General features: G+C 39.4%; 1 protein-coding gene across 1 annotated transcript; it reads right to left on the bottom strand.

Annotated features, from left to right (window-relative positions):
* Positions 1–3,222: 3,222 nt before the first annotated feature.
* Positions 3,223–27,059, bottom strand: ZNF560 (zinc finger protein 560). Its single transcript, XM_061150220.1, has 7 exons — positions 26,895–27,059; positions 11,026–11,179; positions 10,163–10,252; positions 9,524–9,650; positions 8,831–8,911; positions 7,935–8,017; positions 3,223–7,462 (listed from the first exon to the last, which is right to left on the bottom strand). The coding sequence occupies exons 3-7, from the start codon at positions 10,193–10,195 to the stop codon at positions 5,579–5,581; spliced, it is 2,208 nt and encodes a 735-aa protein (XP_061006203.1). The 5' UTR covers positions 10,196–10,252; positions 11,026–11,179; positions 26,895–27,059; the 3' UTR covers positions 3,223–5,578.

Below are 27,059 nucleotides of genomic sequence, written 5' to 3'. Positions count from 1 at the left end.
TGAACCCATGTGTCTGTTGCCTCCTGGTTCTTCTGATGTGTTGGTTCATCATTTTCTGGTTGCTCTGATTCATATTCTGTTGAGGCGACTGACCTTCTGTACTGGCACTGAAATTCCACATTTCTTCTGTGAACTGGCTCAGATTATCAAGGTGGCTTGCTGACACCTTCATCAATGGCATCTGCTTGTATGTGGTCACTGCCTTCCTGGGTGTGTTTCCCCTCACTGGAATCCTCTTACTCCCAAATCATCTCCTCTTTAATGAGAATGTCCTCTGCAGCAGGAAAACATAAAGGTTTTTCCACCTGTGGGTCTCACCTCTCTGTGGTCTCCTTGTACTATAGGACAAGCCTTGGGGTCTATTTCAGTTCTGATATGACCCATTCTTCCCAGAGATGCTCTATTGAGCATCTCTATTGTGATGTACACTGTGGTCACCCCTATGCTGAATCCCTTCATCTACAGCGTGAGGAACAGGGATGTGAAGGGGGCTCTGGGAAGGTCCCTCAGCCGAGCTGCTCCTTGTCTTGATGGGTCACTGGCCTCAGAACTAAATGGACATCACAAGGCTCAAAGACACATTGGGAAGCTAAATATCTTCATCCTTTTTTGACCCTAAAAGACATGCTTCGTTTCTTCTATTCTCAAAGCTCCTGACATTTATTTGTTGTTTTATCAGTTTCTCCTCAACACCCTCATCAGTAATTCCTTCTTTTCTTTCCTATTTGCAGACCATACATTTCTATGTTGGGCCAGCTTTCTTAGAGCCATTCCAGTGATTGCCAACATTAGATTTGAAGCACTTATATCAAATGTGGCATGGTTTTCCCCACAATTATCCTCTCAAATATTGATATTTGTCTCCTTAATTTGTTGTGTTTTTCTGTAAAAGAATAGGAATGAAAATCACACAATACTGATAATCAGCTTCACACATCAAGACTGTTTTTATGTTTTTTTATGATGTTGTTCAGTTGCTCAGTAATGTCTGATTATTTGTGATCCCATGGACTGCAGCACACCACTCTTCCCTGTCCTTCACTATCTCCCAGAGTTTGCTCAAACTCATATTTATTGAATTGATGATGCTATCCAACCATCTCATCCTGTTGCTCCCTTCTCCTCTTCCCAGCATCAGAGTCTTTTCCAGAGTCAGCTCTTCTCATCAGATTGTCAAAGTATCGGAGCTTCATCAGCAGTCCTTCCAATGAATATTCAGGGTTGATTTCTTTTAGGATTGACTGGTTTGATCTTGCTGTCCAAGGGACTCTCAAGAGTCTTCTCCAGCACCACAGTTCAAAAGCATCAATTCTTTGGGGCTCAGCCTTCTGTATGGTCCAACTCTCACATCCACACAACTACTAGAAAAACCACAGCTTTGACTAGATGGACCTTGGTCAGCAAAGTGATGTCTCTGCTTTTTAATATGCTGTCTAGGTTTGTCATAGCTTTTCTTCCAAGGAGCAAGCATTTTAATTTCATGGCTGCAGTGATCATTTGCAGTGATTTTGGAGCCTAAGAAAATAAAGTCTGTCACTGTTTCCATATTTCCCCCATCTATTTGCAATACACAGTAATAACCATAATAATATGGCTCTGTAATAAGGCATGCTGAATACAAAGGTAATACTTTTCAATTCACCTCGAGACAGTCCAGAAAAAATTTTTTAAAATATATTTAACAGGTTTATTGAAGGATCATTTATATATCATAAAATTCAGTCAGTGAAAGCATAAAATCAATGGTTTTGGTAAATTTATAATTATGCAACCTTTAATACAATCTAGTTTTAGAACATTTCTATTACCCTAGAAAGCTCCCTTGTGCCCATAGAAAAAACTTGGTGTGGCGTACACTGGAACTTTCTGTATTGTTTGTTTTTCTTGGGCAAATGTGAACTGTTTCAAAAATTAGAAGTTTATTCAGATTCTTAGAAAATGTTAGTTTTAAAAAAACTACTAAAGTCAGATTGTAAATGGAGAAATGTAGAGTATGAATAAAGAGAATATAAAGAAACTGGTTAGCTAGTTATTTCAAAGACTTAATACACTGAACAAAACATCTCACACAAAACATTATTTTTTGTGTGTGATGCATTGGGACTTCAAGGTTGTAAGGGGTTTTTCTCCAGTTGTGGCACAATAGCTTAGTTGCCCCACTGCATGTTGAGATGCTTGTTTCCCACCCAGAGAATGGATCTGTGTCTCCTGAATCTCCTGCATTGCAAGGTGGATTCTTAACCACTGGATCACTAGGGAAGTCCCACAAAACAGTATTTTAAAATACCCACATGCAGGGTCACTTCTGTAGGCAGCCTATTCGGGGAGGTCAGTAGTCTCACAAGTACAGCTGCCTCAGTCGTACAAAAACAGGAATTCCCTGTTCACAGGCAGGTACCAGAGGGTGGGTCAAATACAGGGGGTCATGCAAGGACAGTAGTGGACAGATGTCCCTGACAGCCAGTGCTGGGGGGGAAAGGAACTTTATTTTTAAAATGTTTTTTAAATTGGAGAGTAAGTGCTTTACGATGTTGTGTTGGTTTCTGTCATACAACATGAATCAACCATAAGGATACATATGTCCCCTCCTTCTTGAACCTCCCTCCCAACCCGCACACCATCCTACCACTCAGGACCAGGCTGAGCTCCTTGTGTTGTACATCAACTTCCCACTAGCTATTGTACACGTGGTAGTGTATACATGTCAGTGAGTTGCTCAGTCGTGTCTGACTCAGTGATTTTCCAAGTTGCTCAGTTGTGTCCAACTCTTCGGGACCCCATGGACTGTAGCCCACCAGGCTCTTCTGTCCCTGAAATTCTCTGGGCAAGGATACTGGAGTGGGTAGTCGTTACCTTCTCCAGGGGATCTCCCCAACTCAGGGATCAAACTCAGGTCTCAAGTGTTACAAGCAGATCCAAATACCGCTCTCTTAATCTAACCCACCTCCTGCCTTTCAGCCTAGGTCCAAAAGTCTATTCTCCAGGTCTGCATTTCTAGGTCTTCCCTGAAAATAAGTTGGCAAATATAATTTTTTAGGTGCCATACGTATGTTTTTGGAGAAGGAAATAGCAACCCATTCCAGTATTCCTGCCTGGAAAATCCTATGGACAAAGAGCCAGGCAGGCTACAGTCCATGGGGTCACAAGTCAGACATGACTTAGCAACTAAACTGCATACATATGTATTAATATGCAATCTTTGTTTTTCTCTTTTTGACTTACTTCACTCTGTGTAACAGGCTCTAGGTTCATCCACCTCACCAGAACTGACTTGAGTACGTTGCTTGTATTGGTAATACTCAGTTGTATATATGTACCACAACTTCTTTATCCATTCATCTGTCAATGAACATAAAGCTTGCTTTCTTGTCCTATCCACTGCAAACTGTGGTGCAATGAACACTGGGGTACATGTGTCATTTTCAATTATGGTTTTCTCATGGTATATGCCCAGCAGTGGGATGCTGGGTCATGTTAGTTTCAGCCCTAGTTTTTAAAGAAATCTCCATACTGTTCTTCATAGTGGCTGTATCCACTTAATTCCCACCAACAATATAAGAAGGTTCCCTTTTCTCCACACCTTCTCCAGCATTTACTGTTTCTAGATCTTTTGATGATGGGCATTCTGACCAATGTGAGATGATACCTCATTGTAGAGTTCACTTGTATTTCACTCATAATGAGTGACGTGGAGCATCTTTTCATGTGTCTGGGGGCCACCTCTATGTCTTCTTTAGATAAATGTCTGTAGGTCTTGTGCTGATTTTCTCACTGGGTCCTTTGTTTCTCTGGTATTTGATCTGCCTACGCTGCTTATATATTCTGTAGATTTATCCTTTTTCAAAAAGTTGTTTCACTGCAATTATTTTCTCCCATCCTGAGGGTTATCTTTTTCACCTTGTTTATAGCTTCCTTTCATGTGCTAAAACATTTAATTAGGTCACAGTTGTTTATTTTTGTTTTTATTTCTATTACACTAGGAGGTGGGTCAAAGAGATAATGCTATCATTTATGTCAAAGAGTGTTCTGCCTATATTTTCCTCTAAGAGTATTATAGTTCCCAGCCTTACATTTAGGTCTTTAATCCATTTTAAATTTCTTTTGTGTACAGTGTTAAGAAGTGTTCTAATTTCATTCTTTTACATGAGGCTGTCCAGTTCTTCCAGTACCACTTTTTAAAGAGGCTATCTTTTCTCCATTGTATATTCTTGCCTCCTTTGTCCAAGAAAAGGTGCCCACAGGTATGTGGGTTTACTTCTGGTCTGTTTCTGTGCCAGGGCCATACTGTCTTAATGATTGTAGCTTTGTAGTATAGTCTGAAGTCATGAAGGTTGATTCCACCTCTACACTCTTTCTCAAGACTGCTTTGGCTATTTGGGGTCTTTTGTGTTTCCAGACAAGTTAAAAAACATTTTTTTCTAGTTCTGTGAAAAATGCCATCAGTAATTTGACAGGGATTGCACTGAATCTGTAGATACCACTGGATAGTACAGTCATTTTCAGAATATGGATTCTTCTAATAACAACATGATACATGTCTCCAACTGTGTTACCTTTGATTTCTTTCATCAGTATCTTATAATTTTCAGTACAGAGATCTTTTGAATGCTTAGGTAGGTTTATTCCTTGGTATTTTATTTTTTGTGTTGTGATGATGATGGAATTGTTTCCTTAGTATCTCTTATTTTTCAATGTTAGTATACAAGAATGCAAGGGATTTCCACATATTAATTTTATTTCTTCCAACTTTGCTGAATTAATTAATTAGCTCTAATGATTTTCTGGTGGCATCTTTAGAGTTTTATATGTATAGTATCATGTCATCTACAAAAAGAAAGGTGAGTCTTGACACACATCAGCCTGCAAGATGTATTTCAAGGAAGAAGCCCGCACAACAGTGCTATGTATTCCCAGCTCAGGGGAGCCCAGTAGCTCCTGGAACTGCCCTTGGAGATATCTGGGCTCCAATCTACCTGGTTGGTGCAAAGGCATCACCTCATCTTTCATGCCACTGCAGGGACCTGGTATGCAGGAGTCACCATGGGTTGAACTGTATGTATGTGTCTAAACATGTTTTGTGATCAAGAACTCTAGGCTTTGTTCTAGAGACAAGACATGATAGATTCAGGCAAAGCCATTCCTGAACTAGTCTCCTTACTTTTCCCATTACTACTGAGATATGAATGATAAGATTGATCCCCATATTCCTGAAGTTTATGGTGTTTCTCCAGTGTGAATACACTAGTGAATGGTAGAGGGTGAAGAATTGGTGAGTCAATCGTTTCCCATGTTTATTACCCTCAAAAGAATTCTCTCCTGTGTTGATTTTGAAAATGTTTAGTAGGGGACCTCCTTGGATGTCCAGCGGTTAAGGCTCTACCTTCCAATACAGGGGGCAAGTGTTAGATCTCCAGTCGGAGAACTAAGGTTTCACATGCTGCATGGTGCAGTCAAATATTAAAAACAATATGTTAAGACAGGAGGAATCAGCAAAGGCTCTCCCACATATCATGTTCCAATGGCTTCTCTCCCAATGTCATTGTACATAGAAAGTAAGTACTGAGGAACATAAAAAGGTCTACCCACGTTCCTTACAAGAATATGGTTTCTCTCCAGTGTGCCTTCGCTTGTGCATGGTAACAGACAAAGAAGTGGTAAATGTTTTCCCACATATATTGCACTCAAAAGGCTTCTCTCCAGTGTGAGTTCTAAAATGTTTAGTAAGACGTGAGGAAACAGCAAAAGCCTTCCCACATCTGTCACACTTAAAAGGCTTCTCTCCAGTGTGAGTTCTAACGTGTTTAGTAAGACACGAGGAATCAGCAAAGGCCTTCCCACATTTGTCACACTTATAAGCCTTCTCTCCAGTGTGTGTTGTCATATGTTGAGTAAGGCCTGAGGCTCGAGTGAAGGTTTTCCCACATTTTTCACATTTAGCAGTCTTCTCCCCAGTATGAGATTGTAAATGTCTACGAAGAATAGAAGAAAACCCAAAGCCTTTCCCACATGTATCACATCTATAAGGCTTCTCTCCAGTGTGTGTTCTCATATGTCGAGAAAGGTATGAGGATTGACTGAAGGTTTTCCCACATGTGTCACATTTAAAAGGTTTTTCTCCAGTGTGAGTTTTCTTATGTTGAGAAAGGCCTGAGGATTGAACGAAGGTTTTCCCACATGTGTCACACTTAAAAGGCTTCTCTCCAGTGTGAGTTCTGAAATGGTTACTAAGATATGAGTAAGCAGCAAAGGCCTTCCCACATTTGTCACATTTAAAAGGCTTCTCCCCAGTGTGTGTTCTCATATGCTGAGTAAGGTATGAGGTTTGAGTAAAAGTTGTCCCACATATGTCACACTTAAGAGGCTTTTCTCCAGTGTGTATTTTCATATGTTTAGTAAGGCATGAGGATTGAGTGAAGGTTTTCCCACATATTTCACACTTAAAAGGCTTCTCTCCAGTGTGAGTGTTCATGTGTTCAATAAGGCGAGAGGAACCAGTGAAGATTTTCCCACAGTCTTGACATTTGTATAGTTTTATTCCAGTGTGAATTTGACTGTGAACACGAAGGTGTGAGGACGACCCAAAGGCTTTCCCACATTCCTTACATTTATACAGTTGCTCTCCAGTGTGTGTTTTCGTATGTCCAGTGAGGTCTGAGGATCGATAGAAGTCTTTCCCACATACCTTACATTTATAGGCCTGGTCTCTAGTGTGAGTTTTCATATGTCCAGTGAGGTTTGAGGATTGAGAGAAGTCTTTCCCACATTCCTTACATTTGTAGGGTTTTATTCCAGTGTGAATTCGACTGTGAACTTGAAGGTATGAGGAGGATACAAATGCTTTTCCACATCTCTTACATTTGTAGGGTTTTATTCCAGTGTGAATTCGTATGTGAATGCGTAGGTATGAGGATGATCCAAAGGCTTTCCCACATGTGTCACACTGAAAAGGCTTCTCTCCAGTGTGTGTTTTTATATGTCTACGGCTTAGGGTTGCATCAGAGAATCTTCCAGAATCCTCATGTATGTAGTGTTTGTTAGCTGTGTGAGTTGGTACATTTGCATGGAGGCTTGTTGACTGAATGGAAGCTCTCCCACATTCATTCCAATTATCATGTCTTTTTTTCTTCTGAGCTCTCATTTGTGCCTGAAGAAAAGACTCATTAGCAAAGGATCGCCCAAGATCTCTGTGTTCTAAGGCTTTCTCTTGTATGCTACATTGCCAGTACACAGTATCTGGAGTCAGCCTGATGGCTTTTCCACACTGATTAAACATGGAACATTTTTCTCCAGTAAAGGATTCGTTGTGCTGAGTAAGGAAGCTTTTTCCATAATGATTATATCCATAAGAATCACCTCCATTTTCAGTTCTCCTGTGTGAACTAAGGTATGAGTAGTCACTGTCACTGAAGTCTTTCCACCTGTGCTCACAGTCATATAGTTCCTGTCCATTGTGGCTCTGTGTCTGTGGAGAAATGGATGGATGATGATTCAAGATCTCTCAGATTCATTAACTGATCCTACCCATCTCAAAACAGAAACATCATTACAGAGAGGATGATGATTTTTACCATCTCTGTTACATTCATACACTTCCTGCCCTGTTGATTTCTTTAAAGTTAAATGATGAAATCCTTTTGACACAATGAGGTGCCATATATTCTAATGGTAAAACAGTTCAATACAATTTCATTGAATTGTTCTCAAAGTTCATTGTCTAATTATATACATGGGAATGATTCCTTGTGGGAAGTCTGCAGCAACTATTCCTAACCTTGGGTTAGGATATTCGTAATCAGAATTTGTTGACAGACACTGCTGTCTCTGGGGTGAATGCCACTCAAATATCTATCACTAATGTTCATGCTGTATGGAAATCCCAATATTAACTAAAAGGAAAATAAGTGTTTTTTATAAATGAAACTTACTGATCTTACCATTTGTACCCTATTTGATGTTTTTTCCTGCAAAATATCCTGCTGAATTCCCAAGTCATTGGATGTAAGTTGCATTTCCCATTCTAAAGTAAAAGAAAATAACAAATTTAAGACTTTGCAAAAAGAAATGGATGTTAAAGGGGTTAAAAACAATAAGGCTCATCTGTATAAGTTTCCAATTTAACATATTTTTTAAAAGGGCAACACAGACATGAGGAATTTGACTATGACAAAAATTAAGCAAGAATATATACATGTCGTCAAAATTGAGTACTTGATTTAAAAGACGAGTCTATGAAGAGTAAAAAGGAAGAAAAGAGATTATTAGGGAAAGTTCTGGACAAAGAATATACATCAACATGATAAAACTAAGGGACTTCACAGGTGGTCCAGTGATTAAGAATCTGCCTACCAATGCAGGGGACACATGTGAGATCCCTGGTCCTGAAACTAATATAGCAAGAGCCAAGGCTGTGTGCTACAACTCAGCCTGCACTATAGAGCCCAAGTGATACAACTAGTGAGTCTGGAGGCCCTAGAGCTCATTCTCTGCAACAAGAGAAACTACCCAATGAGAAGCCTGCACACCAAAAGCAGAGTAGCCCCTGATCGCTGTAACTAGAGAAAGCCTGCACACAGCAGCAAAGAGCCTATACACAGTGCCCTCACCCCACCAAAATATATATAACTAATACAGAAACAAAAGGCTATTTTGTGAGATCACAGGAAAGTCTGATTAAATGTATGTATGTATGAGAAGTTCAAGAAGTCACAGAACATTAGAAACCAATGTCCTCATCCTTCTGAGAGAAAGCCCATTTCAATAAGCTTCCTTCTTATAAATTCAAAACACACTGAAATTAAATTGACATGGTAAGTTCTTTATAATTGCTCACCTTGGAGGATTCCTCTCTCCACAGTTTTTAATACTTCTTGTTCCAACCAAGAGATTAAAGTGGGTTTGAATGCCTGATATCCTGTTCACAAGGAAAGATATATTAATAAAAAAGTCCCTGTCAAACACGACAAACCTTCCCATGAATCAGGTCCTATATCTAATCAAGTCATTAGAATGAATGTGGTAATAATTTTCAAAGAGATAAAAAGGCAAATGGCTCCTCTTTCAGTGTGTCAAAGAGATTGTATCTGTGGCCAGTGAAAAACATATTCAGACCTATGTGAACATTTACAAAGCACTGAATGTTGTTAAATGGGAAATAAAGTAAACGTAAAAAGATGTTTGGTCTCATGGAGAAGCCGCTAAACTAGTGGTTGCCAAATGTTGGTTTCAAGAATCATGCCCACTGCTTGTTAAAACACAGATAACTGGGCCCAAATTCCAAAGTTTCATTCACTATGCCAAAGGTAAACTCTTGAGAATGCGTATTTCAAACAAGAGTCATGATAATGCTGTTAGTTCTCAAAGCACATTGTTACAGAAAGCATACTGGAGTAAAACTCATTCCTTAGATACAAGTGTCTACTAGTTTCCATTGTGTTCAGATTGGCATCACTCATCTTGGAACATAGAAGGTACAGCACATATATGTCCATTCCTTAAGAGTATACAGGAATGATGGCAGCCTTACCTGCTGTGGTCAGGTTCTTGTAGTTTTCCAGCATCACATTTCTATATAGCTTTCTCTGAAAGGGGTTCAGTAAAGTCCACTCTTCCTGGGTGAAGTACACAGCCACATCAGCGAAGGTCACTGAGTCCTAAACCATCGCACACAAAGTAGTTTCAGTAAAGTAAGATCTCCAACAATGTACAGTGGAGAATGAGGAAGGGAGTGTCAATATCAACAGTGGGCCTCAAGGCCTCTCATCATCTCTCCCATGACACAACGGTCTTAGCTCTCCTTTCTAGCTACAACCACTCGTGACTGATATGGAACCAGTAACACAATCCTAAACAAATTACACATACTTGTGCAAGCTAATAAATAAAGTCACTAAGAAATAAATACTCTCATTCGGTACCATGTCAAAACAGTCAAAATAAAACACATGCAGAAGCAATCATGAGACAATATCAGAATTACCAAAATACTAAGATTATTGAGAGCAATCCCTTATCAATATGAGACCTTTCACATGGGGAGGAAATTCAAAAGGGACTCGGACTGGCTTTATTTAAGAAGCTGTGTACACAGGTCTAACCAGAAGGAAATGTTTCCATATGGTGCATGCAGTAGCTCACTCTGTATTAGGATACCCTGTCTTCTTACCTGAGAACAATCACTCAAACACTCGGATACCATTCTGTCTTGCCTCTATCCTTTCCTCAGGATTGCATAAAGGGTCCTTAGAAGGAAGATCTATGAGAAAAGAAAGAAGGCATGTACATTCAGAGATGATCATAATTCCCACAATCACTGTGTGAAAGTCATTCCATTCTAGTTCAAAATTCCTGAATATCCCTGCACACTCAGAAAATGTCACACTGAGAGGAAAGCAGGTGAAGTAGGACCCTGAGCTCACCTCCCCCTCAGGAACATATCAAAAATACATCTATATGGAGCCCCTTCCCACTGAGAACAAACTGGAGACATTCAGAATGATGTCCAAAACCAAGGCTGTAAAAATGATCCACAGAGTCAGGTTAGGAAAGGACGGGAATTGATCTGGTTTTAGTGCTCGCTGCCAAGTAGAGTGCACACTTGAGGGTATGCAGCAGATCTGGACCTAGCACTGCATCTGAATAAGATGAGTTAAGCCAGTGCTGACACTTGTGGAGGTGGTGGATCAGGAGCTGTCTGTATACCTGACTGGCTTCCTAGACAGTCTCAGTGTGTGTCTGGCCCGCAAAAACCCTCCTGTTCCAGCGTTGCTTCCTCCAAGGCAAAGGTACCCTTGCTGGGAGCAGAGAGAGTGCAAACATGGAGAGAACAGAACCGACTGAAGCAACACTCAGGGCTTCTGCTTCCAGAACCTTGGAACCAGACCTGGCTCCTGCTCCTGATGACCGGGCAGTGATAACCACTGTGCACAGGAGAAAAACAGCTCATACAGGGCTCTGGCTCTAGCCACTGTATCTCCAGCACAACTTCCCAACAAGGACACCCCGAGGAAAGACATAACCTGTGCTCACCACATTTTATTTTTTGTTTTGAAGATTTATTTCCTTATTTCTTTGGCTATGCTGGGTCTTCTTTGCCATACTCAGTTACAGTGGGCTGGGGCTACTCTGTAGTTGTGCATGGGCTTTTCACTGGGTTGGCTTCTCTTGTTCTGGAGCACAGGCTCTAGGGTGAACAGACTTATTAGTAGTTGCAGCATGTGGGCTCAGTAATTACAGTACCCAGGCTCTAGAGCACAGGCTCAATAGTCATGGCACACAGTCTTAGTTGCCCTGTGGCATGTGGGATCTTCCTGGACCAGAGATCAAACCCAGGTCCACTGCATTGGCAGGTGGACTCTTCACCAATGACCCACGAAGGAAGCCCCTTTATTTGTATTTTTAAGGTTTTATTTCTTAAATTTTGTCCATGCCACGCAGCTTGTGGGACCCGAGCTCCGCTACCAGGGATCAAGCACTGTAGTGGAATGTGGTGCCTCAATCAAGGGACTGCCAAGGAAGATTCGCCTCTGCTTAAATTCAGCTCTCCCACCAAAGCTACTGCACACAAAGACTGCATGTTGCTGCTGCTGCTAAGCCACTTCAGTCATGTCCGACTCTGTGGGACCCCATAGACGGCAGCCCACCAGGCTCCCCCGTCCCTGGGATTCTCCAAGCAAGAACACTGGAGTGGGTTGCCATTTTCTTCTCCAATGCATGAAAGTGAAAAGTGAAAGTTTTAAGTTGCTCAGTGGTGTCCGACTCTTAGCGACCCCATGGACTGCAGCCTACCAGGCTCCTGCATCCATGGGATTTTCCAGGCAAGAGTACTGGAGTGGGTTGCCATTGCCTTCTCCCAAAGACTGCATAGGGACCTACAAAAGGACACACCTTCAAAGATGGGATAGGTAAGTGTTTCACTTAATTTCACAGAGACAGAGAAAGTGAAATAAAATGAGGAGATAGAAGAATTTGTTTCAAACAAAAGAACAAAGATAAAACATAGATGAAACAACTAATTTAACATAGATAAATAATATACCAAATAATCAGTTTAAAGCATTAGAAAAAGAACTCCAGGGCTTCACCAGATAAAGCAAATGAAGATGAAATAGGCAGTCTACCTGAAAAACAATTCAGTGTAATGATATTAAAGGAAATAGTCACCCAAATCCAGGAAGCCCAGAGTGTCTCATAAAGAAAAACCCCAAAAGAACCGTACCAACACACATATTATTCAAACTAACAAAAATTAAACACAAAGAAAAATGATTAAAAGCAGCAAGGGAATGCTGGTGGAAAAGGAAACTGATACAGCCAAATGGAAAACGATATGGAGATTCCTTTAAAAATTAAGAATAAATCTACCATATGACTCAGAAATCTCACTACTAAATTATAGTGTTTATTGCAGCAATATTTATAATAGCTAGGAAATGGAAGCAATCTAGATGTCCACTGACAGATGAATGGATACAGCAATTATGGTACATTAATACAGTGGATTTTACCCAGCCATAAACAGGAGCAAGTCTGAGTCAGTAATAGTGGATGAACCTAGACCATCTTATACAGAGTGAAGTCAGAAAGAGAAAAAAAACAAGAATCATATATTAACACATATACATGGAAGGTAGCAAAATGGTACTTATGAACCTGGCAGAGAAGCAACTTGTGGACATAGAAGGGGAAGATGAGGGCGGCGTGTATTCAGAAAGCAGCACTGACATATATACACTATCATGTGTAAAATATTAGTGGGAAGTTGCTTAATAACAAAGGGAGTCCAGTCTGGTGCTCTGTGATGACCAACAGGGGTGGAATGTGGGAAGAAGAGGGAGACTCAGGAGGGAAGTGATACATACACACATACATGTAAACTTGTGACTGATTCTCAGCGTTATATGGCAGAAACCAACACAAAATGTAAAGAACAAGAATGCTAGGGCTTTCCAGGTCATTCAGTGGTAAAGAACCCATCTGTCAATGCAGGAGACATGGGTTTGATCCCTTGATCAAGAATATTCCCTGGAAAAAGAAATGCCAACCCACTCCAGCATTCTTGCCTGGGAAATGTCATGGACAGAAGAACCTGTTAGTCCATAGGGTTGCAAAGAGTTGGACATGACTTGGTGACTAAAGAACAACAAATAAGAATGCTAACTGAACTGGAGAAAAGAATGAATGAACATAGTTAAAGTTGTAACAAGGAACATAAACAATAAAAAAGAACCAGTTGGATCTGAAGAACAATAAAATAACTGAAATAAAAAACATGCTAGAAAGTATTAACATCAGATCAGGGGGCATAGGAGAATGCACAACTGATATGGAAGATCAAATAACAAAAATCAGAAAAACAGAAAGAGAAAACAAATTAAAAAAATGAGAACTGTATGGCAATACCCTGGCAGACTAGTGGTTAGGACTCAGTGCATTCACTACTGTCGGCCTGGGTTTGATTCCTCATCGAGAAATTAAGATCCTGCAAACTGTGTGTTGTGGAAGAAAAGGAGACAGGTTAAGGAATCTCTGGTTTAACATAAACGATTCTAAGTTTCTCGTAATTGGGTCTCAGAAGAAGAGAGAAAAAGAGGAGGGAAATGTATTTGATAAAAATATGAAAACACAGAGCTTGCTGTAGCTCAGATCATGAGTTCCTGATTGCAAAATTTAGGCTTAAATTGAAGAAAGCAGGGAAAACCACTAGGCCATTCAGGTATGATCTAAATCATACCCATTATAAGTGAGGGTGACAAACAGATTCAAGGGATTATATCTGGTAGTCAGAGTGCCTGAAGAACTATGGATGTAGGTTCATAATACTGTACAGGAGGCAGTGACCAAAACCATCCCAAAGAAAAAAATGTAAAAAGTCAAAATAGTTGTTTGAGGCAGCTTTACAAATAGCTGTGCTAAGAACAGAAACAAAAGGCAAAGGAGAAGAAGAAAGATATATACCCAAATGAACATACAACTCCAGAAAACTGCAAGTAGAGATAAAAAGGCCTGCTTAAATGAATAAAGCAAAGTTAATAGAGGAAAACAACAGAATGGGAAAGACTAGACATCTCTTCAAGAAAATTAGACATATGAAGGATGTTCATGAAAGGATGGGCATGATAAAAGACAGAAATGGTATCATCAAACAGAACCAGGGAAGATTAAGAAAAAGGAGCAAAAATACACAGAAGACCTATTTAAAGAAAAGTATTAATGACACGGATAACCACGATGGTGTTCTCACTCACCTAGAGACAGACATCCTGGAGTGTGAAGTCAAGTAGGCCTTTGGATGCATTACTACAAACAGAGCTAGTGGAGGTGATGGAATTCCAGCTGAGCTGTTTAAAATCCTAAAAGATGATGCTGTTAAAGTGCTGCACTCAATACATCTGCAAATTTGTAAAACTCAGCAGTGGCCACAGGCCTGAAAAAGGACAGTTTTCATTCCAATCCCAAAGAAGAGCAATGCAAAAAAATGTTCAAACTTCCATATAATTGCACCCATTTCACATATGCTAGTAAGGCTATGCTCAAAAATCCTTCAAGCTAGGCTTCAACAATACATGAACCCAGAACTTCCTGATGTACAACCTGGGTTTAGAAAATGCAGAGGAACCAGAGATCAAATTGTCAACATTTATGGACCATAGGAAGGCAAGGGAGTTTCAGAAAATCGTCTACTTCTGCTTCATTAAGTATGCTAAAGCCTTTGACTGGGTGGATCACAACAAACTGTGGAAAATTCTTAATGAGTAAGAATACCAGACCACCTTAACTGTTCCTTGAGAAAACTGTATGTGGATCAAAAAGCAAATGAAGTGGATACGGAGGGGTGACTGGTTCAAAGTTGAGAAAGGAGTACAAGAAGGCTGTATATTGTCACCCTGCTTATTTAATTTCAATACATCATTTGAAATGCAAGACTGGATGAATCACAAGTGGGAATCAAGACTGCCAGAAGACATTATCAACAACCTCAGAAACACACACGATACCACTCCAATGACAGAAAGTGAAGAGGAACTAAGGGGCTTCTTAATGAGGGTGAAAGAGGAGAGTAAAAAAGCTGGCTTAAAACTCAACGTTAAAAAAACTAAGTTAATCATGGCATCTGTTCCCATTACTTCATGGCAAAGAGAAGGGAGAAAAAGTAGGAGCAGAAACCATATTTTCATTATCTCCAAAATCACTGTGGATGGTGACTGTACCATGAAGTTAAAAGATGTTTGCTCCTGGGGAAAAAAACCTATGACAAACCTACACAGCATATTAAATAGCAGAGACATCATTTGCCAGCAAAGGTCTTTTTATTCAAAGCTGTTTTTCCAGTCATAGAGAAGACTCAGTGCCAAAGTATTCATGCTTTCAAACTGTGGTTCTGGAGAAGATTTTTGAGAATCCCTTGGAATACAAGGAGATCAAACCAGTGAATCCTAAAGGAATTAACCCTGAATACTCATTGGAAGGACTGATGCAAAAGCTTAAGTTCCAATACCTTGGACACCTGATGCAAAGAGCTGACTCACTGGAAAAAAACGTGATGCTGGGAAAGACTGAGGCAAAAGGAGAAGGGGGTGGCAGAGATAAGATGGTTAGATAGCATCATTGACTCAAAGACATGAATTTCCCAGAGAAAACTCTGGGAGATACTCAAGGACAGTGAAGACTGATGTGCTGCAGTCCATGAATCACAAAGTCAGACACGTCTTAGCAACTGAACAACAACAACAAGAATGACTGAAAATTTCCTGAAATGGAAGAATGAAACAGATATCCAGCTACAGAAAGCACAGAGTCTCAAACAAGATGAACCCAGAGACATACACCAAAATATATCATAATTAAAATTCAAAAGGTAAACAGAGAATTCTAAAGGCAGTAAGAAAAAACAAGGAGTCATATACAAGGGACCCACTTAAGGCTATCAGCTGGTTTTTCTGCAGAAACCTTGCAGGACAGAAGGGCATATACTTTGAAAGTGCTGAAAGGAAAAAACCTACAAATTAAAGATACTCTACCCAGCAAGGTTATCATTCAAAACCGAAGGAGAAACAAAGAACTTTCAAGTAAGCAAAAACTAGAGGAGCTCATCAAATCTAAAACAACTCTAAGAGAAACAGTAAAGCGTCTTCTTATAAGTGGAAAAACAAGCAGAAGAATGTATAGGAAAGAAAAGTCCCATTAGTAAAATAAACATATAGTAAAGCCTGTGCAACAACCATTTAAGTAAGCAAGTACAAAATTAAAAGAAACTGTAACTACAACAATCAATTAAGTATTAAACAAGAAATATGATATTAAAGACAAAAAATGTGCATTAAGGGGGAAATAACATAGATCTTTTAGAATGTGCTTGAAATTACATCACTATTAGTTTAAAACAAGCAGATCTAGTTACAGGTCAACATATGAATCCCAGGGTAATCACAAATTAGTAAGGCTAAAGACACACATACAGACTGAAAGTGAAAGGATGGAAAAAAGATAGTCCATACAAAGGCAAACAAACAAGAATTTGGAGTAGCGATACTCATAGTAGACAAAGCAGACTTTAAGACAAAGTCTAAATAAAAGACAAAGGACATTATGTAATGATAAAGGTATTAACACAAATGAATGTAACAGCTGTTAACATATGTGTATCTAATACAGGAGAAGCTAAATAAATTAAGTATTTACAGACATAAAGGGAGACATTGAGAGTAATACAATAATAATAGGGAATTTTAACACCAAACTAGCATCAGTGGACCAGAGAAGGAAACGGCAACCCACTCTAGTAGTCTTGCCTGGAAAATCCCATGGACGAGGAGCCTGGTAGGCTGCAGTCCATGGGGTCGCTGGGAGTTGGGCACAACTGAGTGACTTCACTTTTATGCATTGGAGAAGGAAATGGCAACCCACTCCAGTATTCTTGCCTGGAGAATCCCAGGGAAGGGACGGGGGAGCCTGGTGGGCTGCCGTCTATGGGGTCGCACGGAGTCGGACACAACTAAAGCGACTTAGCAGCAGCAGCAACAGCAGCAGTGGACAGATCATCCAGACAGAAAATCCAGAATAAAACAGTAGTCTTAAGACACATTTGGCCACTTGGACTTAATAGATACCTACAGGACATTCCAACCCAAAATAGAGACATAAACATTCTTCACAAGTGCACATGGAATGTTCTCCAAGACAGATGACATGTATGCTCAACAAATTTAATGGACAGAAATAATAGCAAATATTTTTCCTGACCACAATGCTGTGAAAAAAGATATTCAATTACAGAAAGAAAAATGGGAAAAGAACAAATATGTGGAGACCAAACAACATGTTACTACAAAATGAATGGGCCAATGAAGATATTGGAAAATACCTCAAGACACATGAAAATAGAAACAAAATGTCCCCAAATTGATGGGATGCAGCAGAAATAGTCATGATGGGGGATTTTATAATGATACAGGCCTATCTCAAGAAGTAAGAAAAATTTCACGTAAACAACCTAATCTACCATCCAAAGGAATTAGAAAAAGAAGAACAAAGCCTTAAGTCAGCAGAAGGAAAGAAGTAATAAACATCAGAGAGAAAATAAAACAGAGAACCCCACTCCCCCTAAATTAGAAAAGATCAATGAACCCAAGAGCAGGTCTTTTGAAGAGATAATTAGTGTTGATAAGGCCTTAGCCTGTCTCATTAAGGAAAAAAGGAGACCCAAATAAGCAAAATAAATAATCAAAGAGGAGAAATTATAACTGATTCCACAAACACAGAAATAATCAAAAGGGAATACTATGAGAAAAAAAGAAAGTATGCTATAAACAGTTATATGTCAATAAATTGAACAACTAGAAGAAATATGTATATAGAATTACAAAACCTTTGAAAACTGAATAGGAATCCATGGATAATCTAAGTAGACTGATTACTAATGTTGAAACTGAATCAGCAATCAAAATTCACCCAAATTAAAAGTCCAGGCAAGGGAGCTGCACAGGAGAATTCAATCCCACGTACAAAGAAGGCTGAATACATATACTTGTGCCACACAGCATTTGGGATCCCAGTTCTCTGACTACCAGGGATTGAATCAGTGCTTCCTGCATTGAAACAATCTTAAACACTGGACCACCAGGGAAGTCCCTTAATGTCTATTTCCAAAAACAGAAGAGGTGGAAATACTCCCAAATTCTTTCTATGAGACCACAATTACCCTGATGCTAAAACCTGAAAGGGGCAGTATAAAAAAAAAAATTAGATTACAGGCCAATATTTCTTATGTATAGAGACACAAAAATTCTCAGCACAATATTACCAAATAGAATTCAACAGTCTATAAAATGGATTATTCACAATGATCAAGTGAGATTTATTCCAGGGATGAAAGAATGGTTCAACATCCGATCATCAAGCAATGTCATACACTACATTAATAAAAGGATACTAAAAATCACAGATAATTTCAATTAATGCAGGAAACACACTGAATAAATTCACCATCTATTCACGATAAAGACTCTCATCAAAGTTGGTATGGAGGGAACACATCTCAACATAATGAAGGCCATTTATGACAAGCCCCAGCTAACATCATACTCAATGGAATACAGAAAGCTTTTCATTTAAAATCAGAAGTAAGACAAGAATGCCCACTCTCATCACATCTCTTTAATGCAGTATTGGATGTCCCAGCCACAGCTATCAGATGAGAGAGAAACAAAAGGCAGACAGATTGGAAAGGAAGAAGTACAACTGCCACTCTTTGCAGATTACATAGTACTATATATAAAAACCCCCTAAAGTCACCATCCAAAAACTGTTAGAACTAATAAATGAATTCAGTAAAGTGGCAGTATACAGGATTAACATAAAGAAATCTGTTTCTTTTCTATACTGTAATAATGAATTACCAGAAAAAGAAAGCAGAAAAAAGAAGTTCCTTTGAAAAACAAATCAAAAAGAATTACTAGAAATAAACTTAACCAAAAAAAAGACCTATACTCTGAAAACTACATAACAGTGTAGGAAACTGAAGATGATATTACAAAGAAGTGGAAAGATACTCTGTGCTCATTGACTGAAAGAATCAATACAGTTAAAATTCCATACTACCCAAAGCAACCAGAAATTTAATGTAACCCCTAAGGAAAGTACTTATGATATTTTTCACAGAACCAGAACAAATAATTCTTAAATTTATATAGAACTAGAAAAGACTCTGAAGAGCCAAGGCAGTATAGGCAACAAAGAACAAAGCTAGGGGTACCACAGTCATTGACTTCGAACTACACTACGTGTGTGTGTGCTCAGTTGTGTTCAACTCTGCGACCCCATGGGCTCCTCTGTCCATGGGATATCCCAGGCAAGAATATTGGAGCGGGTTGCCATTTCCTTCCCCAGGGGATCTTCCTGACCCAGGGAGCAAACGTGTGTCTTTGATGTCTCCCTCAATGGCAGGCAGGTTCTACACTACAGTACAAAGCTACAGCAATGAAAACCATATAAAAGTGATATGAAAACAGACCCAAAGATGAATGGAATAGTATAAAGAGCCAAAAAATAAACCCATGCACTTAGAGTCAACTAATCTTCTACAATGCAGTCAAAAATACACAATGTAGAAAAGACAGTATCACCAATGAATGGTGCTGAAAATACTGGACAGCTCATGTGAAAGAATAAAATTGGAATATTTTCACATACCATGTATGAAAAAAAGCTCAAAATGGATTAAAGACCTAAATATAAGACTAGATACTTGGGCTTCCCTTGTAGCTCAGTCAGTAAAGAATCTGCCTGCAAGGCAGGAGACCCGGGTTTGATTCCTGGGAAGATACCCTGGATAAGGAAATGGCAACCCACTCCAGTATTCTTGCATGGAGAATCCCATGGACAGAGGAGCCTGGCAGGCTACAGTCTATGGGGTTGCAAGAGTCAGACACGACATAGTGACTAAACCACCACCAGAAACCATAAAACTAGAAGGAAACATACACAGAACGCTGTTTGACATACATATTAGCAGAATGCTTTTGGCTGTCTCCTAAGGCAAAGAAAACAGAGGCAAAGATAAACAAATGGGACTGAAGTAAATGTAAAAGCTTTTGTAAAGCAAAATAAACAATAAAAAAATGTAAAGACAAAAAAAAGTTAAGACAATCTACTGAATGGCAGAAAATATCTGCAAATGATATGACCAACAATAGACTAAAATACAAAATATGTAAATAGCTCATACAACTTAAGATTAAAAAAAAAAATCCTATTAAAAAAATGAACAGAAGACCCGAAAAGACATTTTCCCAAGGAACACACACAGATAGCCAACAGGCTCATGAGAAGATTCTTAACATCACTTATCGTTAGAGAAATGCAAATCAAAACTATAGTGAGCTATCGCTTCATACAGAATGGTCATCAAAAAGATCACAAATAACAAATCTGCCCAGACTGTGAAGAAAAGGGAACACTGGTATTCTGCTAGTGGGAATGTAAATTGGTGCAGCCACTATGGAAAACAGTACGGAGATTCCTCAAAAAACTACACCATGATCTAGCAATTCCATTCCTTTGGATGTATATCCAAAGAAAATGAAAACAGTAATTTGAAAAGATACATACATCCCAAAGTTCATAGCAACATTATTTACAGCAGACAAGTTACAGAAGCAACCTAAGTGTCCATCAACACATGAATGGATGAAAAAGATTCAAAAATGAAATATTATTCAGACTCACTGGAAAAGATTCTGATACGGTGAAAGACTGAGGGCAAGAGGAGAAGGGGGCAACAGAGGATGAGATGGTTGGATGGTATAACTGACTCAATGGACGCAAGTTTGAGCAAACTCAGGCAGATAGTGAAGCACAGGGAAGCTTCCACTGTAGTGGTCAGGGTTCAATACCTGTTGGGGTAATGAGATCCTGCATGCCTCCGGGAGATAATATCCCACATACACTGTGGCAGGGCCAAAAATATACATAAATAAATGATGGTGGTGGTTTAGTGGCTAAGTCATGTCTGACACTTGCAGCCCCATGGACTGTAGCCCACCAGGCTCCTCTGTCCATGGGATTCTCTAGGCAAGAGTCCTGGAATGAGTTGCCAATTCCTTTTCCAGGGGATCTTCCCAACCCGGGGATTGAACCCAGTCTCCTGTCTTGGAGGATTCTTTACTACTGAGTTACCAAAGAAGCCCCAAATAAATAAATAAACACACAAATACACACTAAACAAGGGCTTTCTGTGATGTTCTTCCAGGGCTAATCCTCTAATATGGCTCAAATACAATTCTCAAATCTTTCTTAGATTAATGTTTTGTGGAAAGTTCAGTTCAGTTGCTCAGTCCTGTCCAGCTGTTTGTGACTCCATGGACTGCAGCATGCCAGGCCTCTCTGTCAATCACCAACTCTTGGAGCTTGCTCAAACTCATGTCCATTGAGTCACTGATGCCATCCAACCATTTCAGCCTCTGTCGAACCCTTATCCTCTTGCCTTCAATTGTTTCCAGCAACAGGGTCTTTTCCACTGAGTCAGTTCTTTGCATCAGGTGGCCAAAGTATGGGAGCTTCAGCTTCAGCATCAGTCCTTCCAATGAATATTCAGTACGGATTTCTTTTAGGATTGACTGGTTTGATCTCCTTGCAGTCCAAGGGACTCTAAAGAGTCTTTACCAACACCACAGTTCAAAAGCATCAATTCTTCAGTGCTCAGCTTTCTTTACGGTCCAGCTCTCACATCCATCCATACATGACTACTGGAAAAACCATAGCTTTGATGACATGGACTTTTGTTGGTAAAGTCTCTGCTTTTTAATATGCTGTCTAGTCTGGTCATAGCTTTTCTTCTGAGGAGCAAGTGTCTTTTAAGTTAATGGCTGCAGTCACCATCTGCAGTGATTTTGGAGCCCAAGAAAATAAAGTCTGTCACTGTTTCCCCATCTATTTGCCATGAAACGATGGGACTGGATGCCATGATCTTTGTTTTCTGAATGTTGAGTTTTAAGCAAGCTTTTTCACTCTCCTCTTCCATTTTCATTAACAGGCTCTTCAGTTTCTCTTGGCTTTCTGCCATAAGGGTGGTGTCATTTGCATATCTGAGGTTATTGATATTTTTCCCAGCAATCTTGATTCCAGCTTGTGATTCATCCAGTCCAGCATGTCACATGATGTACTCTGCATATAAGTTAAATAAGCAAGGTGACAATATACAGCCTTTTCCCAATTTGGAACCAGTCCGTTGTTCCATGTCTGATTCTAACTGTTGCTTCCTGACCTGCATACAGATTTCTCAGGAGGCAGGTAAAGTGGTCTGCTATTCCCATCTCTTGAAGAATTTCCCACAGTTTGTTGTGATCCACACAGGCAAATGCTTTCACATAGTCAATAAAGCAGAAGTAGATGTTTTTCTTGAATTCCCTTGCTTTTTCTATGATCCAGTGGATGTTGGCAACTTGATCTCTGGTTCCTCTGCCTTTTCTAAATCTAGTTTTAACATCTGGAAGCTCTCAGTTCACGTACTGTTGAAGCCTAGCTTGGAGAACGTTGAGCATTACTTTGCTAGCGTGTGAGATGAGTACAATTGTGCTGTAGTTTGAGCATTCTCTGCATTCCCTTTCTTTGGGACTGGAATGAAAACTGACCTTTTCCAGTCCTGTGGCTACAGCTGAGTTTTCTCAATTTGCTGGTATACTGAGTGCAGCATCATCATCTTTAATAGCATCATCTTTTTGGATTTTAAACAGCTCAGCTGGAATTTCATCACCTCCACTAGCTTTGTTTGTAATAATGCTTCCTAAGACCCACTTAACTTCACAATCCAGGATATCTGGCTCTAGATGATGAGTCACCACACCATCGTGGTTATCTGGGTCATTAAGACCTTTTTTCTATAGTTCTTCTTTGTATTCTTGTCCAGAGATAAACACACCCACCTTTGGTTACCTAACCTATGAAAAAGGGAAGAATATCTGATGAAGAAAAAACAGACTCTTCAATAAGTGGTGCTGAGAAATCTGGACAGCTACATGTAAAAGAATGAAATTAGAACACTTCCTAACACCCTACACAAAAATAAACTAAAAATGGATTAAAGACCTAAACTTAAGCTGAGACACTATAAAATTCTTAGAGGAAAACACAGAAGAAACACTCTGACATAAGTCACAATAATATCTTTTTTGACCTACCTACTGAAAATTTAAGAAATTGAAAGGGACCTAATTGAACTTAAAAGACTCTTCAAAGCAAAGGAAGATAAAAAGAGAAGATAAAAAGGCAACCCTCCAATTGGGAGCAAAAAATTTTCTAAGAAAGCAATACGGAAGGGTTAGACTCCAAAATATACAGATAGGTTATGGAGCTCACTATCAAAAAAGAAAAACAACGCAATCAACAAATGTGGCTTTCCCACATTTCTCACATTTGTAGGGTTTTAATCCAGAGTGAATATTTTTGTGACACTGAAGGGATAAGGAACATTTAAAGTATTTTCCACATTGTTTACATAAAAAAGGACTCTCTCCAACATGAGATTTTCGATGCGTCCTAATCTCAGATCTAACAAAAAAGTCACCACAGTATTCACATGAAAAGTTTCTATCATGGGTTTCCATATGTTTTTCCAGAAAAACACCTACTTCTGTTTCACTGACTACACTAAGGCCTTTGACTTTGTAGATCACAACAAACTGGAAAATTCTTAAAGAGATTAAAAAAACCAGAACCACCTTACCTGCCTCCTCAGAAACTTGTATGCAGGTCAAAAAGCAACAGTGAGAACTGGACATGGAAAATTGGACTGGTTCAAAATTGGGAAAGGAGTATGTCAAGGCTGTATATTGTCATCTGCTTATTTCACTTATATGCAGAGTACATGACATGAAATGCTGGGCTAGATGAAGCACAAGCTGGAATCAAGACTGCTGGGAGAAATATCAATAACCTCAGATATGCAGGTGATACCACCCTTAGGGCAGAAATCAAAGAAGAACCAAAGAGCCTCTTGATGAAGGTGAAAGAGGAGAGTGAAAAAGCTGACTTAAAACTCAACATTCAAAAACTGAAGATCATGGTATCTGGTCCCATCACTTCACAGCAAATAGATGGGGAAACAATGGAAACAGTGGCAGACTAATTTTCTTGGGCTCCAAAATCACTGCACATGGTGACTGCACTCATGAAATAAAGTCTTGGTCATTGGAAGAAAAGTTATGAGAAACTTAGACACTGTATTAAAAAGCAGAGACGTTACTTCACTGACAAAAGTTCGTATAGTCAAAGCTATGGTTTTTCCAGTAGTCATGTATGGATGTGAGAGTTGGACCATAGAGAAGGCTGAGCGCCAAAGAGTTTGTTTTACAACTGTGGTGCTGAAGGACTCTTGAGAGTCCCTTGGACAGCAAGGAGATCAAACCAGTCAATCCTAAAGGAAATCAGTCCTGAATATTCATTGGGAGGACTGATGCTGAAGCTGCAATACTCTCACCACCTGATGTGAACAGCTGACTCACTGAAAAAGACCGTGATGCTGGGAAAGACACAGCAGGAGGAGAAGCGGATGACAGAGGACGAGATGGTTGGATGACATTACCAACTCAATGGACATGAGTTTGAACAAGCTCCGGGAGGTGGTGAAAGACAGGAAAGCTGGGCATGCTGTAGTCCATGGGGTTGCAAAGAGTTGGACATGACTGAGCAACTGAACAACAACAGACTTAATATTTTTTATTTTTAATTGGTGGATAATTGCTTTACAATATTGTGTTAGTTTCTACCATGCATCAACATGAATCAGCCACAGGTATACATATCACCATTGTGTCTCTGTCCCTGGCACAAAGCCTAACTCATTAAAGGGATTCCACAACCACTTGTGGGCTGCCAATTTGCCACTTTCCACAAAATATTCTAGTACAGTACACACAATTGAGGGAATATAAAAAACAGAATTGCAACATAAAAATAAAGTAAGACTCACATGAAATGTCTTGGAACAAAAAAATAAACCAAAATGCTATAGTTCTGAGAAAGTGTGTATTTTTCATTGAAGATGAAAAAATTCTTTTGGGACATTCTTCTTGAAAAAAGTGTCCCGATGTCAAAGCTAAAATTTGTTTCTTCCATTTCTGCATAATTGGTTTTAGATATGCCTTTTAAAGTTGATCAGAAACTACAAAATGGCACAAGATCTAAGCAAGAGAATTTAATATCCACTGAAGTAAATATACATTTGTCTGATGACCTAGAAAAACAATCTAGAAGTTGACCCTCAAAATATACCCCCCAAAAGTGAAATAATATACAGAGAAGTTTATTTACACAAGTTAATAACAGATGCTAAAAGAAATTATAGTAAAGTGCTGGGAAACAAGCTACTCTGAGGATCAGAATATCACTGCACCTAGGACTTTATAGGAAAGTCTACCATTAAAATAGAAAACACTGAAGATTCCTAGCTTAAGCAAGTAGTCCTACTTAGCAACACAACCAAGGGATGTCCTAAATTTACATTTCCTGATGGAATCCAACTTGATGTATACAACATCACCTTCAAAATATGAGTAAGAAATAACCAGTAGAATACTCTATACCAGGAGTTGGCACATTTTGGTCACAGGTGTGTTTTTGTAAATAAAGTTCTTTGGATCACAGATATGCCCATTTGTTTCCCTAAGTCGACAGTATTATTCTACTACTAAGACAGAGTTGAGTAATTCCATACCTTATTGCTCGTGATGCATCAAGCAGTAACAATCTGAACCTTTTCAGACAGTAAGTTTGCCAACCATGGCTCTCAACCAATTACCAACTGACAGAAACTACAGGACATGAAGGAAAACTTAAGCATACTGTGAATATAAAAGCACAAATATAAAACCGTGGCTTTTTAAGCAATGTGTGACTCCTCAAAGTGTCAATATAATTAATTTAACAGACAACGGCAAGTGATCTCGGTTAAAAAAGACTAAAAGGCATTAACAGTTGTCACATATAAGCCCTGATTGGGTTCTAGATCCCCAAAGTACCAAAAATATATTTTGGAACCACGTGGAGAGGCTAACTTATTACAGTAGACACTTCAAAATATTATTATTTTTACCTTTCTTATGTGAAATAATGGAATTCTGATATTTAGTAGGATAATGCCCACACCTTTAGAAGAAGTATTACCAAGTATTTAAAAGGCAAGTCATCATGTGTGCAATTTATTTTCAACTTATTCTCAAACAACTCACCACGGTGTGTTTGTAAATCGAAGCGAGAACAAGCATGGAAAATACTAAAACTAAATGAACCTACAAGAACGAACATTCACTGTACTGGAAGGTCACATTTTATTGAGGTTCTAGGCGTTACACAATCACATAATGTGGGGAAATACACATTTAATCCAAACAAATTATTTATGGTTTCTCATTCTTGAACCTGTATCAAAAAGCCTCCACCATATCTCCTGGAGACCCGTGTTTGACTGTGGGATCTTACGACCCTAGGTATTTCAGATGAGTTAACTGCTCTCGTTTTGTGTGTGTGTGTTTTGTTTGTTTTTAAAACAAGTTCTGTAATCTACATACATTTATATAGAGCAATATGCGCAGTCTTGATATCCGAGGAATCTGTACCTCTACGTAATATTAAAAAACGTGCAAACAGAAAGCCAAATTGTTTGGTGAAACGTTACTTTTCATACAAAAGAAGCAGGCGTTTAAACCAACTCTCCCCAATACTGAGCAACAGGGCAGTGTGGCCAGGTTCGTGACACCCGGAGGACGTGGGGGTCGGAGCAACGCACACTACAGCGGAAATTCTTTTCCTCGTGGACGAAAGTCACAAAGAACTCATTGGAGGCTTTCAAATAGGGAAGCACAGCGAATGCCTACACCCCTTAGACGCGCCCTCACAGCACTTACCACCCGACGGTGACTCAGATCCCGCGGACTCAAAAGGAGGGGCCAGGCCTCTCTCAGGAGTCCCCTCGGAAGCCAGGCCCAACATGCTGTATAACGACTTCGGTGCATCCCAGAACCCTGCCTCGACGCAAGACTCACTCACAACAATGTGAAACACAGGACGAC

Source organism: Dama dama, chromosome 9 (assembly GCF_033118175.1).
Source record: "Dama dama isolate Ldn47 chromosome 9, ASM3311817v1, whole genome shotgun sequence".
NCBI classification, from domain to species: Eukaryota; Metazoa; Chordata; class Mammalia; order Artiodactyla; family Cervidae; genus Dama; species Dama dama.
This window is presented reverse-complemented; position numbering and strand designations above follow the sequence as displayed.